Here is a 25,526-nt window from a genome sequence, read left to right as displayed (position 1 = left end):
CCGTTGCAACGTGTTCACACAGACATAAATGCGGTGTCGAAGCCTTCTCGAAAACTCCTTTTTTCTTCTATGTGAAAGGGGTATTAGATGTGCATCTTTCTTTTTTGGTAAATGGTAAATGGACTGCCTTTATATAGCGCTTTTATCCAAAGCGCTTTACAATTGATGCCTCGCATTCACCAGAGCAATTAGGGGTCAGGTGTCTTGCTCAAGGACACTTCGACATGCCCAAGACAGGGGATCGAACCGGCAACCCTCCGACTGCCAGACAAGCGCTCTTGCCTCCTGAGCTATGTCGCCCTCTGTTTTTCCTTGTCCTGTCATCAATTCCCAATTAAGAGCGAGGTAATTGAAGTCAGTCATAATAATAGTCTCACCTTCCTGACAAGATTGTTTTCTATTTACAAAGAGCATTGTATTCACACTACTGTCTGTAACTGGTGACCGGTAACATACTCCTGTGTTAAGGCTTTTCTCGTGTTTCCTGATGAACTTAATCCTAATATCCTCACTAGGCTTGAGTTGGTAAATTTCTGGAATTTCCTGCACATTGGGATTTTCTTTGCACCTCTTTTACTGGATCTATCCTTTCTAATAAGTTTGTACTACTCTATATTATATTCATCTGGGGTCAAGGGTCTCAGGGTCAAGAGCCAAGTCCAAAACGGTTGGTCACCACAACCGCTGGAGATGCCGCTCCTGTGTGTTATGCACACTACAACTACTAGTTAACGTTAGTGTTACGACCCCAGTCGTAAGTTTGTGCTCACATTTGTCACTGTTGCATGTGTTTCTTCTTTCCGGTAGTCATCTAATTGGTCGTCTCAATTTCTAGTTGCTCGACTTGAAAAAGCCACCGTTTGCCACCTACCAGCGGAGACTAGCTCTTCAAATTTGTGGTTGGTATGTTGTGTTTAGTGATTGCCTTGTTTGATTTTTTGTATTCGATCTTTGTTTTACTCCAATTCCCGCCTAGCCCTTCTGGTTTGTTTGCTCATTAGATCTCGTGTATGGCCACTGACTCATTTCCATCGACTCCAATTCTTGCCTTAGCCCTTCTAGTTTGTTTGCCTCATGATTTTGTGTTTCTGATATCGGGGCGACATAGCTCAGGAGGTAAGACCGATTGTCTGGCAGTCGGAGGGTTGCCGGTTCAAACCCCGCCCTGGGCATGTCGAAGTGTCCTTGAGCAAGACACCTAACCCCTAACTGCTCTGGCGAATGAGAGGCATCAATTGTAAAGCGCTTTGGATAAAAGCGCTATATAAATGCAGTCCATTTGATTCACTCTCATATTCGATTCTGATTCTCATCTAACCCCTCTGCTTTGTTTGCTGATTGGATTTCGGGTTTGACCGTACGTTTATTTTTGACCTCGACTCACACTTTGCCCTCTGCTCACTGTATAGTGCTCCAGTTAGTGTGTTCCCAACTGGACTAAAAATCCTTCTATCGGGACACAACTTTGTTATTTTGCTTTGTTATTTTTCTGTAATTATTTTTGAAGCTACTCTGGGTGGAAATTTAACACCCCATACAGGGTGCTGTAGGACAACCAAAAAAAAAAAAAAAAAGAATTCCCTTCCTTTTTCTGCTCTCCTCTCTTGTTTTCTCTCTCTCTCTCTGAGGACATAAAACACCATATCCCTTTGTAAACTCCCAAATGAGCCTGTATCTGTTAATTCTTCCCCTCTTGATCTCCAGATCTCCTATGCCAGATGCCCGTAACTCAAGAATCAAAGGCTATTGATGACACTGGGGGGCTTACAATCTATCTACATATAGTAGACACATAGGAACAGATGTTTGTGCCTGGCGAACCATGCATGAGGTGCGAACTCTCTCACAGCCTGATAGCTTCAGACCGCAACAGCTTGGCGCCTGGATAATTGCGCTGCACTGCATTCCCACAGAACGCTACTGACGACTAGCAGGCACCCTAGGTATTTCAAGGCCGCTCCATCTACGTAAACGAACGGACAAAAGTAGGTTCAGATTAAACAATTACCAAATACAATTCTTAACCAAACTGGTCCGAAACAAAATGCGAAGTGAGTGCGGGCTGTTAGAAATAGACGGCCCCGCAGTTCTGAATCCCCTAGGTGGCACCACTAAGGAAGCATTAATCATCTCATTGTAACCAATTCCTAAAATGATCATGTTCAGTATGGTTATTGTCCAAAATTCCCGAAGAAGGTTGGGGAACGAAGCATGTTCCATAGCTAGTACAGTTAAAATATTATACCACCTCATCAAATTCGTCTTAATATTGTAATAAAAATTATCGAACCCTACCCCCAAGGGGAAGGCGATAGTGATAGGAGGATGTGCCTCTAAACGACCAATGGTAGCCCGAACCGCCAACCCCTACTCTGGCAGGTATTTTTAGGCGAGAGACACTCGGGCCGTTACATTTTCTTTCTGTTATCTTTTGTTTCGTCTTACTTGTGTTATTCTTCATCTGCTACCTAAGCCCTGGAGTGCGATGCTTTCTGAAAGTGCCATAGCCTTCGTATCCCCGCCTAGTAAGCCCGGACCGTTATACTGTTGGACCTCTGGGTGTCCTCTCCGCTCCAGAACCATAGCTGCCTACGTCTTGGTACACCAACGCATCCGTACTTGCTGTGACGTCCGTGGAAGGGGTCCCTGTACCGCCTATTACGGCGCAAGTTCGTCAGGTCCGAGCTACATTTGGTAACTTTTAAAATCAGCGCATCCCGTCTGGGCTGGGGTCTCGGAGATCTGCCTTCCTTTTCTGTGGTCCCTTCTACTCTCGTAAGTATCCCAACAGATTGACCTTCCATTTGCTGTTCGCTGTCCAAGTGTGCCTCTAGTGAGACTAATAGCTAAGTGGTTGGTTAACGACGGTGCGATCAAGCACAGTACAACCCGGAAAGCCTCCATTCTATTGTACATAAATTTTACTCCGTAGCCAAGTTTGTATTTCTGTATTCTCTATCCTCTTGCATGCGCGCCTCTTCGTCACCTACTAACTCCCCGTGCTTAGATCCCATTGTGTTTAAGTATATTATGCATCTTGTCCGCACAGTCTTAGCTTTTAATATTTTAATACTTTCAATAGGTGGTGTTACATTATCTTAACCGCTTATGTGTGTGAATCATCTATAGTCATATCGTGGTTAAACTTAGAATAGTACCGTCTGTCTTCCTTTTGTTACCCTAGTTATATGCTTTTGTATATTGTGTGTCGTATTAGGTTTTTGTTTTATTGGGTAAACTTCACTGCTTTGATTGCGGCTGCGTCACTTCATATTAAATTACTGTATTGATATAATCATATCGTTGTTAAACCTAGAATAGTACCGTCTGTCTTCCTTTTGTTACCCTAGTTATATGCCTTTATATATTGTGTGTCGTATTAGGTTCTTGTTTTTATTGTGTAAGCTTCACTGCTTTGATTGCGGCTGCGTCACTCCATATGAAATTACTGATAAACATTGAGTTGTGGTTTCTCTCTCACGTTGACGGAATGATCCACTAGCGAAGTCGAACAGGGGTATCTGAATTCAGATTATAAATATATATATATTGGGAGAAAATCCCACTCGCATATAAATTAAGTGTTAAGGTTTATAAGGGTGAACCGCGGCTGCTCTGGGTTCAGTATTCAGAGTGCTGAGCCGCCCACAGGGCAACCGGAAGTGATCCCTAAAGGGTTATATTCACGATTATTAAATCGAGAGGGGGCATAAATTAATTCATAAACAAATTGCAATTAATGATCGACCCCACCAAATCTATCAATCTGACAGTGCCCTATTCGGGATTTAAATTTATCAGCGAACTGTCCCCTAATGACAACAAAATGTCACCTAAGGAGCAAAACTGGCTTACTTTGCGTATAATATGGATTTTAAAAACCTGGCCATAGCTTATCATAAAAATGCTAATAACTTTTGAAAACAATGTCTGGTTTTCACAAAACTTGATATATATCATCGTGAACGTACAAGGAGGTTTCTCAAATGTGCTTATGCTTAGCCAAGGGAAAAGGTGAAAATAGCCATTACTTCTAAATGAAATGATCAATTTGCTTGAAATTTGGTACAACAGTACTACCTCCATTGTTGTATCAGCTTGCAAGATTTGCAGATTTTCGGCCAGTAGGAGGCACTAAAGGAAAAAAATGTCTTGCTTCAAAACACTCTGCTGCGGTAAGCTAATCAACTTGAATATCAGCCTTGCTTATAGCAAAAATGCTTGTAATTCCTGAAGAATTTCACATAATCCTATGCAATGAATGTGTTGACATGATATGATGACAACATATATAACCAAACTTTTAAGGAAATCAATAATGGTTGTCCCTGAGGGAACTTTTTTCTATGTGATAAGCAGACATGGGTCAATACACATTTCATGTTTTTTGTGACAAACTGTTTCAGAATATTCAGTGTATTTAAAATTGAGAGAAGGTTCAGGTTTATGAATTAAATTTTACACCAGTAATCATGTTTACAGTAACATTAGCATTTAATTGGGGAAGTGTTCATGTTACATTTCAAAAGCATAAGAGTTTCAAAGAGCTTGTCTGATAGGGAACAACGATCTGGCCTGAAGACCCTGCCTCTGATGCTGAATAGACACTTCACTGCTGCTGAAGTTGCAGGGATATGAAAGTAATTGGGTGCAGCTTTGTCAAGTGTTGGATGGCAAAATTGATACTCCTCAATCTCCTTTGTTGTGGAATCTCCAATTTGCAGAGAAAGGGTTTGGTTCATGAACCCGAAGAGCATGTGGGGAGGGGTAGCATCCTTTATGTTGGAAACATTTGCAGCAAGCTCATGGATCTCTGCAGTAAGGGTTTCCTTCTCATTGGTATTGCATCAAGCACGTTTGAACTGGGGATTCATTACTGAGCTATTTGATACATCTTCCTGTGCTGGTAAACGGATAGGCACCTGAATCGCTTCCTTCAGCCTTTTCACAAGTCACAATTGTACTTGGCTGGAATTCATTTGGTTCAGAAGAGCTTGAATGCATGGAATGATGTAGCTAGCAGCAATGAAATCTGATCCTTGCATGTAATCTGTAGCCAACTGAAACGGGGTGAGGATTTTTGTGTAAAATCCCTTGCTGTGCACGCACTACGTGATGTATCTCTCCACTAACCTACTGTCTCACTGGGCATGCACCAATTTATTCATTCGTAGCGAGCGAAGTTGTGAGAGCAGACACTCCTCCTTGCAAGTTTGGCCTGCACGATTCGTTGTGTTATGGTGTGCGTCGGTGAAATCGTAAGTGTACCGGGAAAATGCGTGTTAATATATTACCGTCAATAGTAGCATAATTGCAGTTATTGTTGCAACTAGATAAACGTTTCTTTGCGCTGGTATTTTGCAGCCACGTTTCGGATGCGTGATGCTATTCCCTTCCGGCTGTGCCTCGTGTTATAAGCATTGATATTTGCGTTCTGGTGTATTATACTTACGTTCCGTGGTAGGTTACATTCCTCATATTTTACAGTCCTATGCTTGTATTAACCCTAATGCACATTTGTGAGCGATGTAATATTATATTTGTATTACCTCAATGCAATTTTCATTTTTATTATATTGCCTTCATCTTTTTATTTGCAGGTACCATGCCTAATCATAATTTTATTATTAAACATTTGAAAGGAACTCTGGAGTTGGCTGCATTTGTTCTGACCAACAAATTAGGCCATTTAGGGTACCACCAGTTATCACGCACGTACATCATCTACCACAATTTGCATGGCCTCATAATATTCCTCTCATGAGTGGATATTGCTGGAACTCCAATTGGGATTCCAGTCTGCTCTTGTGACCACTCAGCAGAACATTTCCAGCTGGGAGTTCCATAGTTTGACAGTAGCAGGTTGTAGATGTTTTGATTCTTTTGCTCTGGCTTTGTTCCGGTTGTGTGTGCGCAAAGCATCTTTTATTCTGGGAAACATTACCATCATCAAGCTCATCCAGAAAAATCTGATGTAGAAGCCCCTTCAATGTCATCAGCATCTTCATTATTGGCATCACTGTCTTCATCAGGCTATGAGTCAATCTCAAAATGGGCAAAAGCAGCAATCATGTTGCTAGCATTGTCAGTAACCACAGCATTGGACCTTGGTGGAAATCTGCTAGTGATCCACAGTTTCATTGTACATAGAGAAAATGTGTTATCCGATGTGCCAGAGAATTAGTAATTTATTTGGAATATATTTATTAGTAATATATTTATTAAATAAATATTTATTTAATTTTAAAATATTCAGATTAAGAGGGAGTAGCATTTTCAAATAAAAAAATTAAATTATCAAATAATAAATTCTCGTGTGATTGACCCAGAGCTGGTGAGAAGGGGACCTTCTGGCGTTAGTTTCAAATGAAACAGGATCATTAGGCGCTTTTCCACCGTAGGGCCGAACCGTTACCAGGGCCGCTCCGTGCCGTTCGGCACTGCTCAGGACTCGTGGGAACGGTTACCGTTTCTGTTTCCGTCTGTCGGGCTGCTAAAACCAGGACTAGGAAGTATCTAAGAGAAACTAGTGACGACAGCAAATGACGTGGTGGATCAGCGACTGCGTCCCGTTGTGTATATAATAAATATGCGCCAGTTATTGTCGTCGCTCCCCATTCTGCTTTGTTTTTGTTATGTTATGTTTCTTTGGCTGACGATATGGATGAGGATTCTGTGTATTTTGGTCCGTTCTTGTTTTTTTCTTTTTAGCGTATCCTCTACTGACCATCACTGTTACATGCATCACAAAAACTATTACACTACTAACTAACGCTTACATTACAGTGTGAAATATCCACATTATATAATACCACTAACCTATTTAAAAACACTAAATTTCAAAAATAACGTGTAGCCTATAACCGAAAAATTTAGAGCAGTTACTTACATAGCAATGATGAAATTTTATCTGTGTTCAGTAGATGGAGACAGAGACAGTAAATCAACGATGCAGTTCAATTCGCTTCTGTGTTGCTCCAGAAAACGAAGTCAGATAGGTCTATCAGCAAATATAAGGCTTAGCTATGCCCAGAAGTCCTCAATAATAATAGTATTTTCCAAGAAATTATGAAAAAACGTTTTGTTAGGTGCAGCGTCTTTTACTGCTACCACAGAGTGAATGCGATGATAGTAAAATTTTCGGTTACGCTGACCTATAAAATGCTATTCCAAAAGCAAAATTAGACATGTTATACATCGTGAATGAATTGTTAATCAAGCCAAACTGTACTAAAAGGGGCGACAACGCCGTAAACGACACGTGTGGTATTACGCAGAGCTATAAATGCGTGTATATTTCACAAACGGATTGTCCAAGACATATATGACCACTCAGTCTCGAAAGGGACATCTCTATGCATTTAACCAATGGTAAGGTTGTGTATTTATTCAATATTTAGTTCCAGATATTGACTGTAGAATGACATGGTATCATTTTTTAAAACTTTGTCTCGTTTATTTCGTTATTTAGTGAGCAGCGTTTTCACTGCTGTATTGGCATATCTTAGGGCTGTTGTCAGGTTTATCTTGTTGCTATGACGGAATATGATTTTTGACTGGCATTTTTATTTATATTAGCTTCTCTACCAACCTAGCTTATGGAAGAGGACGTGAAGAGACCGTATGCGGAGTCACAAAACTGTCGTAATGTAAAACCAATCAGTGAATACCTACGTCCTTAAGCCCGTCCACCCAAACGGTTCTGCTGCACTGAGCACGGTTGTCTAACCGTGCCGAAAATATCGTGCTGGGGATAGTTTGTAAGCGTTCCGTGCCAAACCATTTCCAGGTGTAAATACCATTGGAACCGTTCCTCTCCGTGCTCAGAACCGTTCGGCCCTACGGGGCTATTGTTTAATTTCCTCGAAATTCAGTTCACTCCTATAGTGCCACTATGGCAGGCATGGTTGGGAGGCACCACATTTGGTCAGTCTTGGTTGGGAGGCTGTAGTGCCGCCTGTGACCAGCTGGCAGAAAATTTAATCCGTCATGGTCTGTTGGTACCGTCAATCAGTGTGCCAAGTTTTCATGAATCAACCAGGTGAAAGTGTAAAAAGTGGCATATGAAAAAACAAAATCCACAATTGCCACAAATGTAAGATTGCAGAAGCCAAAACATACATGTTACGTATTCCTAATGAGATGATTTGTCACTGTAGAAAGTTTTAAATGTCCACAAAAAAAAACAGATTTTTGTGATTTCTTCCATTTTCATACAACATTGAGCTCTATAGCACCACCTTATTGTTTTATTTGGCCAATTCTTTAGGGCTGTCCTCAGGATGGAGTTGTCAACAGACCGTTTCATCTCTATGTCAAATGATTTGGGTTTTATTTGCTTTTTGGCAAAAAGTCAAACCCACATACCATTTCAGTGACTTACCATGTTAGATATAGATATTTAAAGATACTTACAAGTACATGCTACATTCTAGGTTTTATGAAAATTGGTCAAACCATCTAGAGGTGAATATTTTTAAGGGTTTTCAAAAAATTCAAAATCATAAAAAAACTTTGTTCTATGAGAAGAGAGGAATACAGGAAAAATAATGTCAATTCTAGGTCAAAGGGCACAGGAGTTATGGCATGTCATACAGTTGAGGCCAATAGTTTACATACACCTCGGCTAAAGACACTGAAACTCAATTTTTCACAACTCCACACATTTCATGTTACCATACAATTCCTGCATTAAGTCAATTAGGGTATCTACTTTATGTCCATAAGAGGTCATTTCAAAATAATTGCAAAGAGACAAATTTATTTCAGCTTTTATGTACTATATCACATTTTCAGTGGGTCTACATACACTTTCTTATTATATGGTGGCATTGCCTTTTAAATTGCTTAACTTGAATCAAACACTTGGGGTAGCCTTCCACAAGCTTCTCACAATACTTTGCCGGAATTTTTGCCCATTCCTCCTGATAGAAATACAGACACGCATTTTCAGTTCAGTCCACAAATTTTATATGGGATTCAGGTCAGGGCTTCCTCATGATGCCGTCTATTTTCTGAAGTGCACCAATCCCTTTTCCAGCAAAACACCCCCACAGCATGATGCTACCACCCCCATGATTCACAGTTGGGATCGTGTTCTTCGGATTAAAAGCCTCACCCTTTCTCCTCCATACATAGCACTGATCATTATGGCCGAACAGTTCCATTTTTGTTTTATCTGTCGAGAGAACACTTCTCAAAAAGGCTAGGTCTTCATCCTGGTGATCACCTCCAAACTTCATTCTGGCTCTTGCATGCCGATTTTGGAGTAGGGGCTTCTTCCTTGCACAACAGCCTTTCAGGCCATGGCGATGTAGGATTCTCTTAATGGTGGATGTAGATACTTTGGTACCTAACGTACGGTGGCCGAGACGTGTCAGACGATTTGCATATCCAAAACGCTTTGCTAATTTGAAAAACACAAGTGCATTAACGGAAAACACAAATGCAAAAATCACAACACAAATGCAAAAGCCACAACATAACGGAAGTGAGCCACAACATAACGGAAGTGAGCAACAACGGATGTTGACAATTAAATGGGCAGACTATTATTGCCGGCGGACTATTATTGCCTACACATGTGGAAGAGAAAAGTTCTTGCCCATTTGAGAAGTAAGTGAAACGTTGTTCGCTAGTTTACTATGATCGCAATGTGATTGTCACAAATGAGCAATGTTGTTCAATGTCTTTATATTTTCATATTTATATACTCTGCCATATAAAGTTAGGCTATTATGAAGCTAGCTATGCTGTAACGTACACAACATTTGCACAGAACAATCTCTACACATGGTGTCCGCAGGTCCTTAAAAAGTATATTTATTTAAAAAAGGCCTTAAAAGGTATTAAATTCATTTTTGAAAGGTTAAATATTTTTTTAGGTGATGTATTCTCAATCTGACTATGGTGCGGCTGAGTTTTGCCAAATAATAAACTTAAAGAAAACCAAATACGATAGAAACAGATTTTTTTTTTTAAGGATCCTTATTATGTGAAGTCACGTGACCGCAAGAGTTTGCGGGTGCTTCTACGTTACCAGGCAACATTGAAGGCAACCTAAACGGTTCTACAGTAGTACTGTCTGTAGGAACGATTACGGATTCAGTCAAGCGAGGTAACAATCTGCGTTCTGTGTAAGATAGCCAAGCTAGCAACCTAATGGCTTCATGGGTAAATGCAAGTTTAACTATAAATGGCTTGAGAAAAGCGAATACTCCCGTGGTTAAAACCCGTGCCTGTAAATGTTTCCGAAGCCCGATGCAGTATATGTCGCAAAAGTTTTAAGCTTGGTACAATGGGATTCAGGGCGGTAGAATCCCATATGCAAAGCGAGAAGCACAAACGGTATTCAAGAGCATGCCAGCAGACTCCAATTGCTTCGTTCTGCACAGTTTCCACAGCTAACGTTACTAGCAATGTTTCAACACATTCGCAGGCAACACCATCGCCATTAGCTAAATCGACATCTGCACCCGACCTTTGAACTCGCTGTGGCTCTACGCCTACACTGAGAGCTGAGGTGATTTTGGTGTTGAGGACGGTGACAAGCCACCACTCTTAGCGATCCAATGAGGGAATTGACGATGTGTTTAAAGCAATGTTTCCAGACTCTGAGCTTGTGCAGACATTTACTTGTGGGAAAGACAAGACCGGATACATAGCTAGATTTGGATTGGCTCCTTATATAAAAAAAGAACTTACTGCTGAAGTCAACGAGGGCACGTTTGTGATAATGTTCGACGAGAGCCTAAACCAAACAACAAAAAACAAGCAACTGGACCTTCACTTATGTTACTGGGTGAATGACCATGTTCAGTCAAGGTACTACGGATCACAGTTTTTGGGCCATTCAACTGTGCAGGACCTACTTCAACATTTCAAGGTAAGTTGGCTCATCAGTAACCTTCAATATTAGTGTTTAGCTTCCTCAATGATGTTTATGTTATAGGCGAGCTTTACTGGTTGGCCTGGCCAATATTAGACAGAAAATCATGGCTTACAAGCTAATAATCAAAACTATGATTTATGGGCTAGCTAGATGGTGGTCTATCAACAGAAATGTCTTATCTTGCTTAACCTAATAAATACAATTTGTTATTATATTCTACCTAATCTCTAGCCACAAATTGCGATCTTGTTTTGAATCTGTATTTCAATTGGTATTTTCCAATGTAAATAATTTATATATGGTTGTAGGCTATATGTTTCCATAATGGAAGTGAGGCAAAAAAACAAGTAGGCTTACCTAATTTAAAAAAGCGTAAGACAAAAATCAAGTACATATCCCGTCTTTCAAGGTATATATGATTTAGAATGTGTCTGCAGTGGATCCGACCTGTTAAAATGTTTATCAGCAGTCAAATAAATGATTAAATCCAACATTTCAATAGCTTCTGTATATAATTGCTAAGGCCATGGACGTCAACAAGCAGGTCTCCCAAAGCGGAAATACACTCTTCTTTGTGGTCTCTGTGCATTACTTTTCAAATGTCTGTGCACTACTTTTCAGGCACCCTCATGGCCCAGCTGATCACTAAGTCGAACATTCTCAGGAAGAGATACAAAGAAAAACGCACTGAGGTGAAAGAGGTTGAAGCAGAGTTGGAGAAAAAGTCAGCTGAACTCAGGCACATGCCATAATGTCTCTTACCTCAGGGCCCTATCATTGGCCCTAATGCAAGCATTTACAGTGCTAAAGGGTCTGGAGAGATACAAGCTGTATAGTGGTGTTTCCACCATTAGACAACCTTTGTTTTGGTTTGTTTTGGCACATACAATCCTGGCTTATTGTCCACAGAATTTGTGCATACTGTTCACAGGCAAATGTATGTATTTCTTATTTCACTGTAATAAATCTTTAACTTTTTATGTTTATTTTGGTCTTAAATTTCATTCTAGGTGGCATTAAAATGTCTTAAAAAGTCTTAAATTTAACTTCCTGATACCTGCAGACACCCTGCTACAGTTAATCTACTTTCGTTGTAACGTTAGCCTAATATCGCTATGTCTCCATACACGGGTACAGCTTAGGTTACATTCATCTGATTGACTAACGTTAGCTAAATGACGTAATGCTAACGTTACTACATAGCTAGCTTCATAATAGCCTAACGTTAGATGGCTGAGTACGTAAATATGAAAATATAAAGACATTGAACAACATTGCTCATTTGTGACAATCACATAGCGATAGTAATCATAGTTAGCTAGCGAACAATGTTTCACTTAGCCTACCTTAAGGTGACCAGATTTCTGAAATGGAAACCGGGGACATTTCCAGTTCGGCAGTCAATATATCATTAAAATATCCAATGTTATCTACGGAATAAAAGGGGGACAATTCCGATTTCATGTATTTTGACCATGGTAACTTGTACTGTAATAAACTATGGTGCAAACAAGTACAACGCGATTGAGATGTCAACTGGTAGGCTGTGCTGCCCGGTCTTTCTTGCCACGTAAAATATTATTTCACTTTGCGGTCTTTTTAACGCACAGTTAAAAACGGGGACATTTCTGGAGACAGCTCCAGCCAGGGACAGGCCACCCAAAACGGGGGCTGTCCCCGGAAAACAGGGACATCTGGTCACCCTAAAAGAACTTTCCTCTTCCACATGTGTAGGCAATAATAGTCCGCCGGCAATAATAGTCGGCCCGTTTCATTGTCAACATCTGTTGTTGCTCACTTCCATTATGTTGTGGCTTTTGCATTTGTGTTGTGATTTTTGCATTTGTGTTTTTCGTTAATGCGCTTTTGTTTTTCAACGCAAAGCATTGACACATCTCAGCCACCATACTAATGCCTCTAACTTCTTCACCAGTTCCTTTGTTGTTGTCTTGGGGTTCAGTTGAACCTTTTTTGACCAAAGTTTGTTCAGACCTGGGAGTTAATTTGTGCCTTCTTCCTGAACAATGCAGGGTCTGTGCGATTTTTTTTATATTTGCATACAATTGTTTGTACAGATGCTTAGGGTACCTTAAGTTGTTTTGATATTGCTCCTAAGGAGGAACCGGACTTGTGGAAGTCCACAATGTTTTTTTTTCTGAAGTCTTGGCTGTGTTGCTTGGATTATCCCATGGTATCAAGGGCAAAAAGGTAGTGGCTCTAAAGGTAGGCCATTAAATACAGCCATAGGTGCCAATTAACTCCCAGTTAACTCCTATTAAAAGTTAAGTTAACTCGTAATTTAAAGCTGAAATAAATCTGTCTCTAATCGATTGTTTTAAAATTACCTCTGATGTGAACAAAGTAGATGCCCTAATTGACTTGCAAAAATAAATATATGGTAACATGAAATGTGCAGAGTTGTGAAAAACTGAGTTTGAATATCTTTAGCCTAGGTGTATGTAAACGCTTGGCCTCAACTGTAGTTTGCATTTTCAACTGTTTGCTGTATGGCCAATTTGCTCATTAGGCATTTGGAGGAACCCTCTATGAATGTGCCAGATTTTGTATACAGCAACTAGGCTGTTTTACCAGAATAATTTTTTTTAAACTGTGGGAGAAAACAAAATAGTAACACCAAGAAATAATTATTATTAATAATAATAATAATAATAATAATAATAATAATAATTATTATTATTATTATTATTATTATTATTATTATTAATAATTAATAATCCATTCAAATTTTTAAGTGGAACGTCATAAAAAAATCTGATATCACCAACATCAAATTCAATATCTTTGTGTTAGCCTATTTGGCAGCCAAATGGACAGCTCTGCTATATCTTTAACCAAATGTCAGACCCTACACGTCAACCAGATGTCTCCATCCTGTTAGCTCTAGCCACCCGAATCCATATAAACTGGTTTAAATGTTCCTTTGATTTGAGTCATCATCACATAGCGAATAGTGCTAACCTCACAACCACTAAATAAGCATTACACCACTAACAGTTAACATGCAGCTGACGATAATGCTGCCTGCTAGAATGGAACAAACAATACTCAACCTTAGTTCTAATGCATGCAGTATATTCCAGCATGTCACTATATGTTCCCTGTATTAGTTTTGTGCAGCATAAAATATACTGTGTTTCATGTTTCTAAATATATCTGCACTTTCAAAATACAGTGCTATAAATGAAAATGACAAAATGCCTCAAATTACATAGGAGTGAAATGGAACATAATAAATGTTGGTGGTCTCATATCAGTTCTTCTTGATTTTTAGCACACTGAAGCTCAATGCTGTTTTTTCAGGTGTGATGTTTTGATCCAGGCGAATGTGCTGTCCTCGGAATTCAACGAAATCTCTGAGATGCGGAAAAAAGTTGTCAGAGTGAGTATACAGTCACTAAGAGGCATTGCATATAGACACTTTCTTATAGAGTACTCATGTAGGTAGTTCTCTGGTATGATTTATATGCATGGTTAATTTAAAGAAACAGTACATATAGGTTGCTCTCTGTAGTATTTTCACATTGTCTGTGTTGAGCCAGGTAAAGCATGTCATATTGTTGTCAGTGATATCTGATGAAAAACATGTTTTCAACATACAAAAATGCCACGTTACTCACAGGGACAACTTACTTTAAATAATTTAGGAGACATTGGACAGCAGCATTGCTTTGGAATATGGCATGTTTAATTTGTGTCAGGTAAAATAGCCAATATTCCTTGTAACTTGGCCGAATTTTGATATCAGTACTTTCAGTGGCAGGTCTAGATTTAGCCAGTTTTAATGACTTATAGACAGTATTTTGTATGTTTGAGTAACTTGGTATGTTTTTACATTGAAAACGTGTTTTTAATCAAACCGCATTTCTTTTTGTAAATACTGTTATCAGTTTTTGTTATGAGTAACTGATAACAGTAATGCATATAAAAATGTTGGTTACGAGAGGCATGCATACACATACATACATGCAAACACACATGCATTTTAACCAGTCCCGGATCTAAACTGCTGCAATTGGGGGGGTAGATTCGGGACGGGGGCAACGTTTTGAATGACAGTTCTTTGTAAGTGTGAGTAACTTGGCATTTTTGTTTGTTGTTTTTAATGAGATAATATTTACACTGCCGTTGTTCAATATCAATATTATTTGGCCAACAAAGCTAACGACCAGAAGAGTTAGGCGTGAATATAAGAGTTGGGAGAGTGTGAGCCCCCAATTTACCCCAATCACATAATTTGTGATGACTAGCTGAGTGGACCTGGGTCTGAAAATGTGAACTAACTGTTTAAGAAATGCCTGTGGATTATGGTTATCCTTATCTGAAATTTTACAGTATGATCAAGGTTTACCGCTTACCACTGCTGTTTTGCTGTATAAATGAAAAAACAATTGCTAAGACAAATGGGCATGGTGGCCCATTTCAAATTATAAGAGGCTGGTACCATCGGAAACCCAACACAAATTCCCTTGAATGGCATTTTTTGTACTCACTCATTTGACAGGCATCCGATGAGCCTTCATTTACAAAATGATCAGCAATATCCTTCAATTTCAGTTCACGAGCTCTGACGCTCTTGACAGAAAGTAGCCTATAGCAAGTCCATTCAATCTCTCAATTCAATTAAATTAAAATTTATTTGTATAGAGCTTTTTACAGAGAACTGTCACAAAGACACTTTATAGAGTATCTAGACAAAAGACAGAGCAAAAAGAGCAAACAGAGCAAACACCAGTTCTGAACCCCCAAACAGCAAGTATATAAAATAAAAAACTCCCAGTCGGGAGAAAACCCTCGAACGGCGGTGAGAAAAAACTCCCCAATTGGATGAAATCTCAAGAGGAACCCAGCTATAAACGGGGAGCCCATCCTCCACTGGGCAGCCTGGCGTAGACTAGCAGACAGCAAAATAAGATGCGTTAAGCAGGTTACAGCTGAGGTGAAAGCTCAGGAATAATAAAAGACCAAATGGTATAGTTTGGAATAGTGCAGTTTAGAGGAGCTGGATGATGGATCTGAAACTCCAGACAGTGTCTCGCATAACTTGGCGGGATGGCATACCAGTCTGAAAAAAACGTTCTGAAGTCAAATCGGAAACATTCAAAATTAGCCATGGATATTGAAGTTGACATGTTGTTCACTTTAAGGCTACGTTTACACCACCTGGTAAAAGTGACCGAATTTAGATTTTTTGCTCACCTGTGGCACAGGTCAGATATGTACTATGAACATGTAAACAGGAAAAAGCAAATTGAATCGGATGTTTTTGGATCCGTTTTGGGCCACATTCATATGAGAAAATAAATCCGATAGGAATCAGATATCTGCCAATGCGACCGTCATCTAAACGTAAAGATCGGAATTTCCCGGTCATTCTCATTCACACGTGATTCAAAATGCGGTATTCTCATACTTTTTTGCATTTTAATAAAAATTGGATATAATCTAAAATCAGAACTGGGCATCAAGACCTGTGGTGTAAACGTAGCCTAAATGTAGTATTTTTGGACAAATACACTTCAGTGACATTCAGTGACAGTGCCAAACATGAATCTTCTTTGAAGGGATTCCACTTACCTTGTCATTACTTGTCATTGACAGAATTTGTCTTTTTTTTTGTAATTTGGCATCTCCATTCCCACCTGAATTTGGAATATCCAATTTGAAAACTATGTACAAGCATGTTCATGTACATCCCCTGCTGCCGGCTCAGGAGAGTGCAGACAACACGTGGTTCTCTTCCGAAACACACAGTGCCAGCCAGCTGCTTGTTTTCACATGGCAGCCACAAGCCAGTAGGGGTGGACAGAGATGGAACTTTTTTATTTATGTGTATTTGTTCAACTAACAAAATTATTTGTATTTCTATTTGTATTCAGATAAAAATGGAAGTGGGCGAGATGTAAATCAGAAGTGGGTGGAGTTTAGTTCAGAAACTGTATAAAATGCTCCGAATTCTAGATTTTTTACATAATATAATCACTGGCACTGATATTGTTGCAATATTAAAGCATTAAAGTCATTGTTTTACAATAACATCAATAATAGTCCAGTTTAACAACAAGTAATATGCTTTTCAAAGCTGTATTTAACAAACAATGACCTATATGTTATATAGCTATAACAGGCATGTATGACACTGAGGTCAGATCAAGCAAACAGTCAAATCAAGTTTCAAATATAAGCAAGATGTTTTTATAAATCAAAACATAGTTTCTCTTTCTTACTCAAACAGCATAGTACAAACTGCATGAACACCATCACCATCCATACCTGAGGGACACTGAAGTCAATTATAAACTGAAAAAAATATGTTTTTATAATTCAAAAAGTAGTTCCTCATCTTCATTAGGAACTACTGAGTGCAATGAAGTCCTAATGAAATTTTTTTTAAACTACAGATTGTAAAGCCAACATGTTTTGTTGTTTTTGTTACCTTTCATCTACGCTTGATTTGCATAAGCTTGGATAAATTAAAGAAAAAATCCAAAGTCTTCCCAGGATGGAATACATGTTCTGCTATTATGCTTTTACTCAAACGTCCCCTTACCCTAACTGGATCAATTTCAATGTTTGTATTTCTAAATGGTGGGGGGTTGTTACATACACTACGGTATGAACACCCCCATTTTTCTTATTTTATTGAAATTTAAGCAGTTCAAGTCCAGTGAATGACCTGAAATGGCACAAAGGTAAGTGGTAAACTACCAGAGGTTTTAAAAAAAAGGTTTTGGTTACCATAAACTGACAAATAATGTACATTTCAGTGTTATAAAAAAGGACTTCTACAGGGAACAAGTAATCTGTTAACAACTTACATCTTTTCTGCAGCAATGGAAGTAAATGAAGCCTTGAAATTTGATGCTAATAATTCCTACAGGTGTCTCAATTTTTGTTTATTACTTACAAACCCTCTGTTTGTATAAAATCAGTGTTGGAACAGACTGTATTGCTACAACCTCTGAAGCATTATTTGGACAATATTGCACTGCAGGAAGTAATATATTGCTATCATAATGGTGAGAAAAAGGCAATTAATAAAGGAAGACAGACAGACCATTATAACCCTTAAAAGTATAGGTCTTTCCTTTAGAGAAATTGCAAAGAAAGCCAAGGTGTCAGTGAGTACAGTTTCCTGCAGTATCGAAAGGCACTTGGAAACTTGAGTAAACTTTGACAGGAAGGGGTCCAGCAGACCCAAATCCACAACAGAATCAGAAGAGAAGTTTCTGAGAGTCAACAGCTTGCATGATAGGCAGCTCACAGGACAACAGCTTCAAGCACAGCTTAACAGTGGTCGAAGTAACCAAGTCTCAGTTTCAACAAGAAGAGAAGACTTCGAGCTGCAGGTTTGACAGGTTATCAATAGGTTATTGAAAAATAACCTATTTTTCTTATCAAGCCATTGCTAAAATGGCTAAATAAGAAAAAGAGGTTTACCTGGCAGTGGACTACTGAAGACTGTAAGAAGGTCTTATGGACCGATGAATCAATATTTGAAATCTTCGGTTCATCACGCAGAGTTTTTGTATGGCGTCAAGTAGGTGAAAGCATGGTTCCTCAGTGTGTGACACCAACTGTCAAACATGGAGGAGGAAGTGTGATGGTTTAGGGCTCTTTTGCTGGATCCAGATTTGGCGACATGCACAGAGTGACTGGCACCCTGAACCAGAAGGGCTACCACAGCATTTTGCAGTGCCATGCAGTACCCTCTGGTCAATGCCTAGTTGGTCAGGGGTTCATCCTACAGCAAGATAATGACCCAGAACATACGTCCAGGGTATGTCAGAACTATCTTAGAAGAAAAGAACAAGACAGTAGGCTTCAAATCATGGAATGGCCAGCACAGTCTCTGGACTTAAACCCCATCGAGCTGGCTTGGGTTGAACTGGACAGAAGGGTGAAAGCAAAGCAAACTACATGTGCAACACATTTGTGGGAACTTCTGCAACAGTGCTGGGAAGATCTTTCTGAACAATATTTGATTTCCATTGTAGAATGAATGCCACGATTGTGTTCAGTCATTATATTTGCAAAAGGTGGCGCTGAGTTTTCGCATCCACAAGGCATGCTGAGATTTCTGGCAATATGAGACAAGAAGGCAAAGCTACCAGAAAGACAGGGAACGGGGTGCAATAACCAAGCAGAATAAAGATCCAACATGTGTACTGTCTCCGATTTCAAATTTTTCCCTGTTCTGTTTAGGAGGATTTGTTAATTATTGCTGTGTGGGGATTTACAAAATATATGACCAATATACGTTTAAGAAACACTGTTTTAAAAATGGAAAACACACCAATTGTGGGAAGTGAGAGCAATGCCAGGTGATTTCATTGGAGGATGTGTAGCTTTAGGGTCACTGTAAAGCTGCACGTCCCCCAGCGAAATCACCTGGCATCACTCTCGCCTCCCACAGTCAGTCCCTTGTGGGTGTTTTCTGTTCCTTAAATAAGTGTTCTTTAAAGATCCTAATCCGAATAATATTTGACAAATTCGGGGGGGGGGGGGGCTAAAACATTCAGAGAGAATGCATTATTTGAGTTTTGTCAAGTGTGGTATTGTATTCGGCACCATCCCTACAAGCCACACATGCAGATAGTGGGGATGGTGAAGACCCATAAATCCCTTGGGAGCCATGAAGCCAATTGTGCACCAGCCCTGCAGGGCTACCATACACACTCTGGCACAGGCCGGATTTGATCTGAGACCGTGGTGCTCACTTATGCACCACAAGTGGCTCTTTTACCGAGTAAACTACCCAGCTACCCCGTCATCTGCTATTTTGACCAACAAGAAAGTAAACAGGTTTGTCAACACTAAAACACAGCTGAAGTTGACTTAATAGTGATAGCCTTACAAAGGCAGGGTGCAAAAATACAGAAAATGGGTGTGAATAATTGTAACACCTTTTTGAAAACAAAATTGTGTGAATCACTATGGAAAGTACTGTATGTTTGACGTAGGACAGGATTTAACAAACAGTGCTAGAAAGACCATATAAAGCTTTTACCAGTGATGACCCCAGTGTGGCTCTGTTCAGCACCACAGTGTGGAAAGGCTATGGCTGTGGCCTAATCTGCTAAATATTCTGCCTTTTCAAAATTTAATCACAAACTTAATTTAGAAGGATGTGAAAAAGCACCAAAGTGCACACTTCTTAGGAGGAGACAATGAGGGAGAAGAATGAGAAATGAGTCAAGAGCTACAAATAATGGAGGTGTCTGTTGCAGTTTTGTGTGTTTGGCAATGCAGCTTTTTCAGTCTTCATATCACCATTACATTACATTCATTTGGCAGACGCTTTTATCCAAAGCGACGTACAAGAAGTGCATTTTCATGATCGTAGACAACTGCTGAACACGGGTTCAGTAAGGTACAATTACTTATTTTGTACAGCTATTTCTAGCTGAGAACAATGAACACTATCCTGGTCTAACATCTGCAAAGCCAAACTAGGCAGAAGATTAAGCTAGAGTATTAGGACAAATACAATTTACCAAGAAGTGCAGGGATGGGGCAACATGTAACAAGTGACAAGGAAAAAAGGGTATTTTTTTTTTTTTTTTTAAATATGTATATATATATATATATATATATACACAGCATGGTGGTGGTTATTCTAGGTATAGTCTGAAGAGATGAGTCTTCAGGCCACGGCGGAAGATGGATAGTGAGGGGGAGGTTCGGAGAGGGACGGGGAGTTCGTTCCACCACTGGGGAGCTAGGGTGGAGAAGCTCTGTGATCCCTTTGGGCGGGTGGGAGGGGTTACAAGACGCCCTGCTGCTGCAGAGCGGAGTGGTCGAGCAGGCACATAGAATTGAGTCATGTCCTGCAAGTAGATGGGGGCATATTATTGCCATATTGGGCAGGAGAAGACATTGCCGTAAGATAATTTTTGCAATCAGACATTACGTTTGTAGTACCTAGCTGAGTACGTATCAGGCTTGATACATAACATTTGTACTATTATTATTTAAAATAACATTGTAGTAATAATATGCAGCGAGACAGTTTTTTCTGGCTCTGTACAATTTTAGATTTGTAGACTTCTGCAGTTGTTGACTGAAGAATTTTCACCATAATGAAGAAAAACCAAACACCTGCCCAACTGTTCAGGAGGCAGGCGTGGATGTGTCTGTGACTACTGTCTGCAGAAGACTTCATGAACAGAACTACTGAGGGAGGCTACACTGCAAAATGCAAACCACTACTTAGCTGCAAAAACAGGATGGCCAGGTGGCAGTTTGCTAAGAATAATTTAAAAGAGGCAGCAGAGCTCTGGAGAAAGGTGCTGTGGACAGGTGAGACCAATATTCACTTGTATCAGAGTGATGGTAAGGGAAAAATTAGGCAGCCAAAAGGAACTGCCCAGGATCTAAAGAACCCTGCCTCATTTGTGAAACATGGTGGTGGGGTTGTTATGGTTTGGACATGTACGGCTGCAAGTGAAGATACTCAGCACTTGATGCCTATGGATCACAGACTTCAAGCAGTCAATTCATGCAATGGACCTGCGACAAAGTATTAGTTAGTTAGTTTGAGTCTTCATTATCCCCATGGGGCAATTGTAAAATAACAATATGCATACCCTTGACAAAAGATAAACATGAGAAACATAAAAATAATTACAGATTAATAACTTATTACTATAAGTTATGAAGAAAGCCAATGACAGTTGGGATTTAAAAAAGTGTTTAGTCCTGTTTGTTTTTAATATTCGGAGCCTATATCTGCACTCTGAGGGAGAGTAATACAAAACACGGAATGCTGGGGATCGTCAGAATGGGCTGGACCTTCCTTATTCTACTTTTATTTATATAGCATTAATATGTCCAAACATTATGGTGCCCTGAAATGGGGGCACTATGTTTAAAAGTGCTCTAATTCCTACATGGTGAAACCAAAATGTATAAAATACCCTTAAATAAAAGCTGGGCATGTGCTCTTTAACCACATGTGACTTGTTTGATTACAAGTCTAAAATTTGTATTGTACAGAGCCAAATTAAGAAAAGAAATGTCTATGTCCCAAGCATTATGGTGCTAACAGTAAATAACTGCCACAAACAGTGATTTGAAAATATACCCCCTCTTTCAATTATGTTTTACATGTTGGGACATAACTAACCCTCATCTATTCCTCACTACCTCTCCATCATGTTCGTATGAAAATGTGGTCACAAGTTATAACTGTTTAAATATTGAAAATTCTGCTGTAGCTTCACCAAGTTGCCAATAAGAAGAATATGATTCAAGTAGGTTTTTGGGTTGGACACAAAATTAGCTGTAGTTTCAACATTTTTTAACTGATAATTTGTAATACTGTTAAATTTTTTGTTTTATTTAGACTGATGTGCCAAACAAATGAATAAAAGTTGCAATTGTATAAAAAGTCAAAATTAGCATAGTTTATGCAGAAAAATGAAATTTCATACTGCCACCAGAATTTTTCACATGGAAACTTTCTTTATATAACCTTTAAAGAGAAGTTCTCCCTGACCATATCAGTGCAAGTTTCATGCAAACTACAACTATAAACTATACTATAAACTATAAACAAAGTTTAAATGGTAAATGGACTGTATTTATATAGCGCTTTTATCCAAAGCGCTTTACAATTGATGCCTCGCATTCACCAGAGCAATTAGGGGTTAGGTGTCTTGCTCAGGGACACTTCGACATGCCCAGGGTGGGGGATCGAACCGGCAACCCTCCGACTGCCAGACAACCGCTCTTACCTCCTGAGCTATGTTTACCAACAATTTAGATGCTTGTTCATCACAGTTGTGTTGCTGGGGTGCACTACATGATTCAATGGGAGAGGGAGACAAGCAATGTCAGTTATTTCTTCTTTCCAACCTGGCACATGTTGGTGGAGCACCAGATCATTTGACGTCTAGAGCAGAAGTACCCATTTGAGTTGCTGATTTTTCCCCCATGTTCTGATGCACATCCCTGCCTATTCTCATTCACAAGTGGTCATGTAATGTAAAATGCAAGTTAAGTACACTACCTTAAAATGGGAAATATAAGCTAACTGGTATGTTCCCTGGGTTTAACCAAAGTTGGTTATGCATACACACTGAGTCACTAGTGCAGAATCCTACATGCACTTGATTACAGTCTTTTTACAAATCTTTTTTTTTTTTTCAATCAATTTTGTCAAACAATTTGGGAGTTATTAGCATTTGTGTGATAAGCCATGCCCCATGTTTTTTGTAGTATCAACTTTCTTTATATAACTTTTAAAGAGAACTGACCCCTGACCATATTAGTGCAAGTTTCATGCAAATCGCCTTTGGAGGAGCATTTATGTGTTTTTCAGAAAATTCAAAATAGGAAATTTCCTATTTCCACTTTTTTTGTGGAATCTTATTAATTTTAGGTTATGATAATTTATATATTGAATACCTGATTGATTGCGATAGCACCGCCACTGGCCAATTGGTGCAATTTTAATACAGATCAAAAAGGCCATCAATTTTCATGAGTTTTCACCAGTCCAAACAGATTTTTTAGGACTTTAAGCCTAAAGTACTGAGTATAAATCCAAGTTATACTTACCTTATACAATACAATTGTTCAAACACACTTTTGTGTGAAAGATTTTGTGCAGGTCTGGGGACCGTGCTACAAGAGGCTGTAGAAAAGGTTCAGAGAAGAATAACCAAATGGATTTGTGGTATGAAAGATAAAAGCTATGAGGAAAGACTTAAGATGTTTAATCTCTTTAAGCTTAGTAAAAAGGAGGCTTAAGGGTGATTAGATTGCAGCTTTTCATTTCCCAATTTATTTATTTTCTTAAGCTCCCAATTAGACACAGGTGTCTAAAAATAGCATTCATTAATTATTGCTTTCATCGATCACTGATTCAGGGTCCACTCCTGTAACACCTACACTGTTGTAAAGCATAGACTCTTTGAACTTTGATGCAAAAACCAAGTCTCAATCAGTAAAAACACTAGAGATAACAAAATAAATAACAAGGCAGTCCTCTTTCCCAAAGGAGGGGTGAAATTGACAACCTAAATTAATTATTTTGTGTTTTATAATCCAATAACTGTTTGCAACAAGTGAAACAACTGCTAATACTACAGTGATGACATTGATATCACTAAAATTCCCCTGTGATACCTAAGCAATCACTCTGCTCTGTGTATACAAGCTAGCAAAATCATCATTCATGATAAGTTATTTCCATTGAACTGAAAGCTTTTTCATGAGCATTTGAAAACGAGCATTTCTATGCAGGTAAATAGAAAGTCAAATGCAAAAATTGTGCGTTTTCAAAAAAAGCTACTTCTTACAAACAGGAAAAAAATGATTTCAGTTAGACATTCGTGGCCTACCTTTGCCGAGTAAATGAGCTAAAAGCATTGTGACTTTTGCCCTTGCTTGGAAACCCCATATACATTACAGTAATCATACAGTATCGAGTTCATCAAACTCATTAACATAGCTTTCAAACTTAGTTGAGAAAATGCAATGTAATGTAATGTAAAATGCAAGTTAAGTACACTACCCTAAAATGGGAAATATAAGCTAACTGGTATGTTCCCTGGGTTTAACCAAAGTTGGTTATGCATACACACTGAGTCACATGTCTTCCTTCTAGCTCAGCATTTCCCAGAGTGAGGGTTGTCTGAAGGTATTGCAGGTGCGAAAAGCATTTTAAAAAGATTAAGTGATATCAGACAGTATTGTGGTATGATAACAGATGCATACACTTCATTTTTTGTCAACTTAAAATACTAGAAAAGTTATACGTGTATAAAGCTATGTGACTTGAGCCAAAATACCGAATGTCATGCAAATTGATACATTTCTGTTGGAGAAGTATTTTTAGTGTTTTTCAAAAAGTTCAAAATGGTGGCAAATACAAAATAAGGTCTGTAGGTGGAACACAGCAGGAGTTATATGCTAATTGACACAGCGTCATCTTGATTTGGTCATCATTTTGTATTATATTTACTAATCTATTTCAGAGTTATTCCTTAACCCTACACCAAATTTGGTGGCGATTGTTGACTTGGTGGCGATATAATAGTCAGTTGCAATTATGAAACAATTATAACTATGTTCCTAATGAGGGCTTTTGTCATTGTAGCAAATTAGAAATCTCTGCAATGGAATAGTGATTTTTTAAATGAATTTTTTAATATTTTGGATCAGGATCTTTATCATGCAACCATGTGGTTGGGTTAGGCTATAACTTTATGGCTGGAGTCTGAGGGTTTTCAAGACCAGGCCTGATATGGTTGCTAAATGCTATGTAGTTTGTAGGGAAACAATGAGCACTAGGTACCCTTTAGTGGTATAAAAATGGTGACCATTGGACTGAATGTCATCATTATGTTGTGTTGTGTTATGTACGCAGTAAATATTTTGCACCCATAAAATGCTTTAGAATCTTCATTGCCTTAACTACAAGTGATCATTCTAAAATTACATTTGAGGTATAACAGCACTCTGGAGATAGCTGGAGATTAAGGTAAATATAACCAATCACAAAACCATGTAATTCACTAAATCAATATCGTATTTAATTCAGTCAACTTTACATCGGCACAATTACAAATGTATTTTATAGCAGCATTTCATTTGGAAATTCAATTTT

The 25,526-nt window shown here is 38.9% G+C and overlaps 1 protein-coding gene across 3 annotated transcripts in view; it reads left to right on the top strand.

The window, feature by feature from the left end:
- tbk1 (TANK-binding kinase 1) overlaps nt 1-25,526 on the top strand; it is a 252,601-nt gene that overhangs the window by 129,115 nt on the left and 97,960 nt on the right. For all 3 annotated transcript variants that reach the window (XM_035426804.1, XM_035426803.1, XM_035426806.1), the window contains one exon: nt 14,213-14,291. In XM_035426804.1, the coding sequence (XP_035282695.1) occupies nt 14,213-14,291 (79 nt within the window). The remainder of the gene's footprint in view (nt 1-14,212; nt 14,292-25,526) is intronic.

Source organism: Anguilla anguilla, chromosome 7, assembly GCF_013347855.1.
Source record: "Anguilla anguilla isolate fAngAng1 chromosome 7, fAngAng1.pri, whole genome shotgun sequence".
Lineage (NCBI taxonomy): Eukaryota > Metazoa > Chordata > Actinopteri > Anguilliformes > Anguillidae > Anguilla > Anguilla anguilla.
The sequence above is the reverse complement of the archived record's forward strand: the minus strand, read 5'-3'. Positions and strand labels throughout refer to the sequence as shown.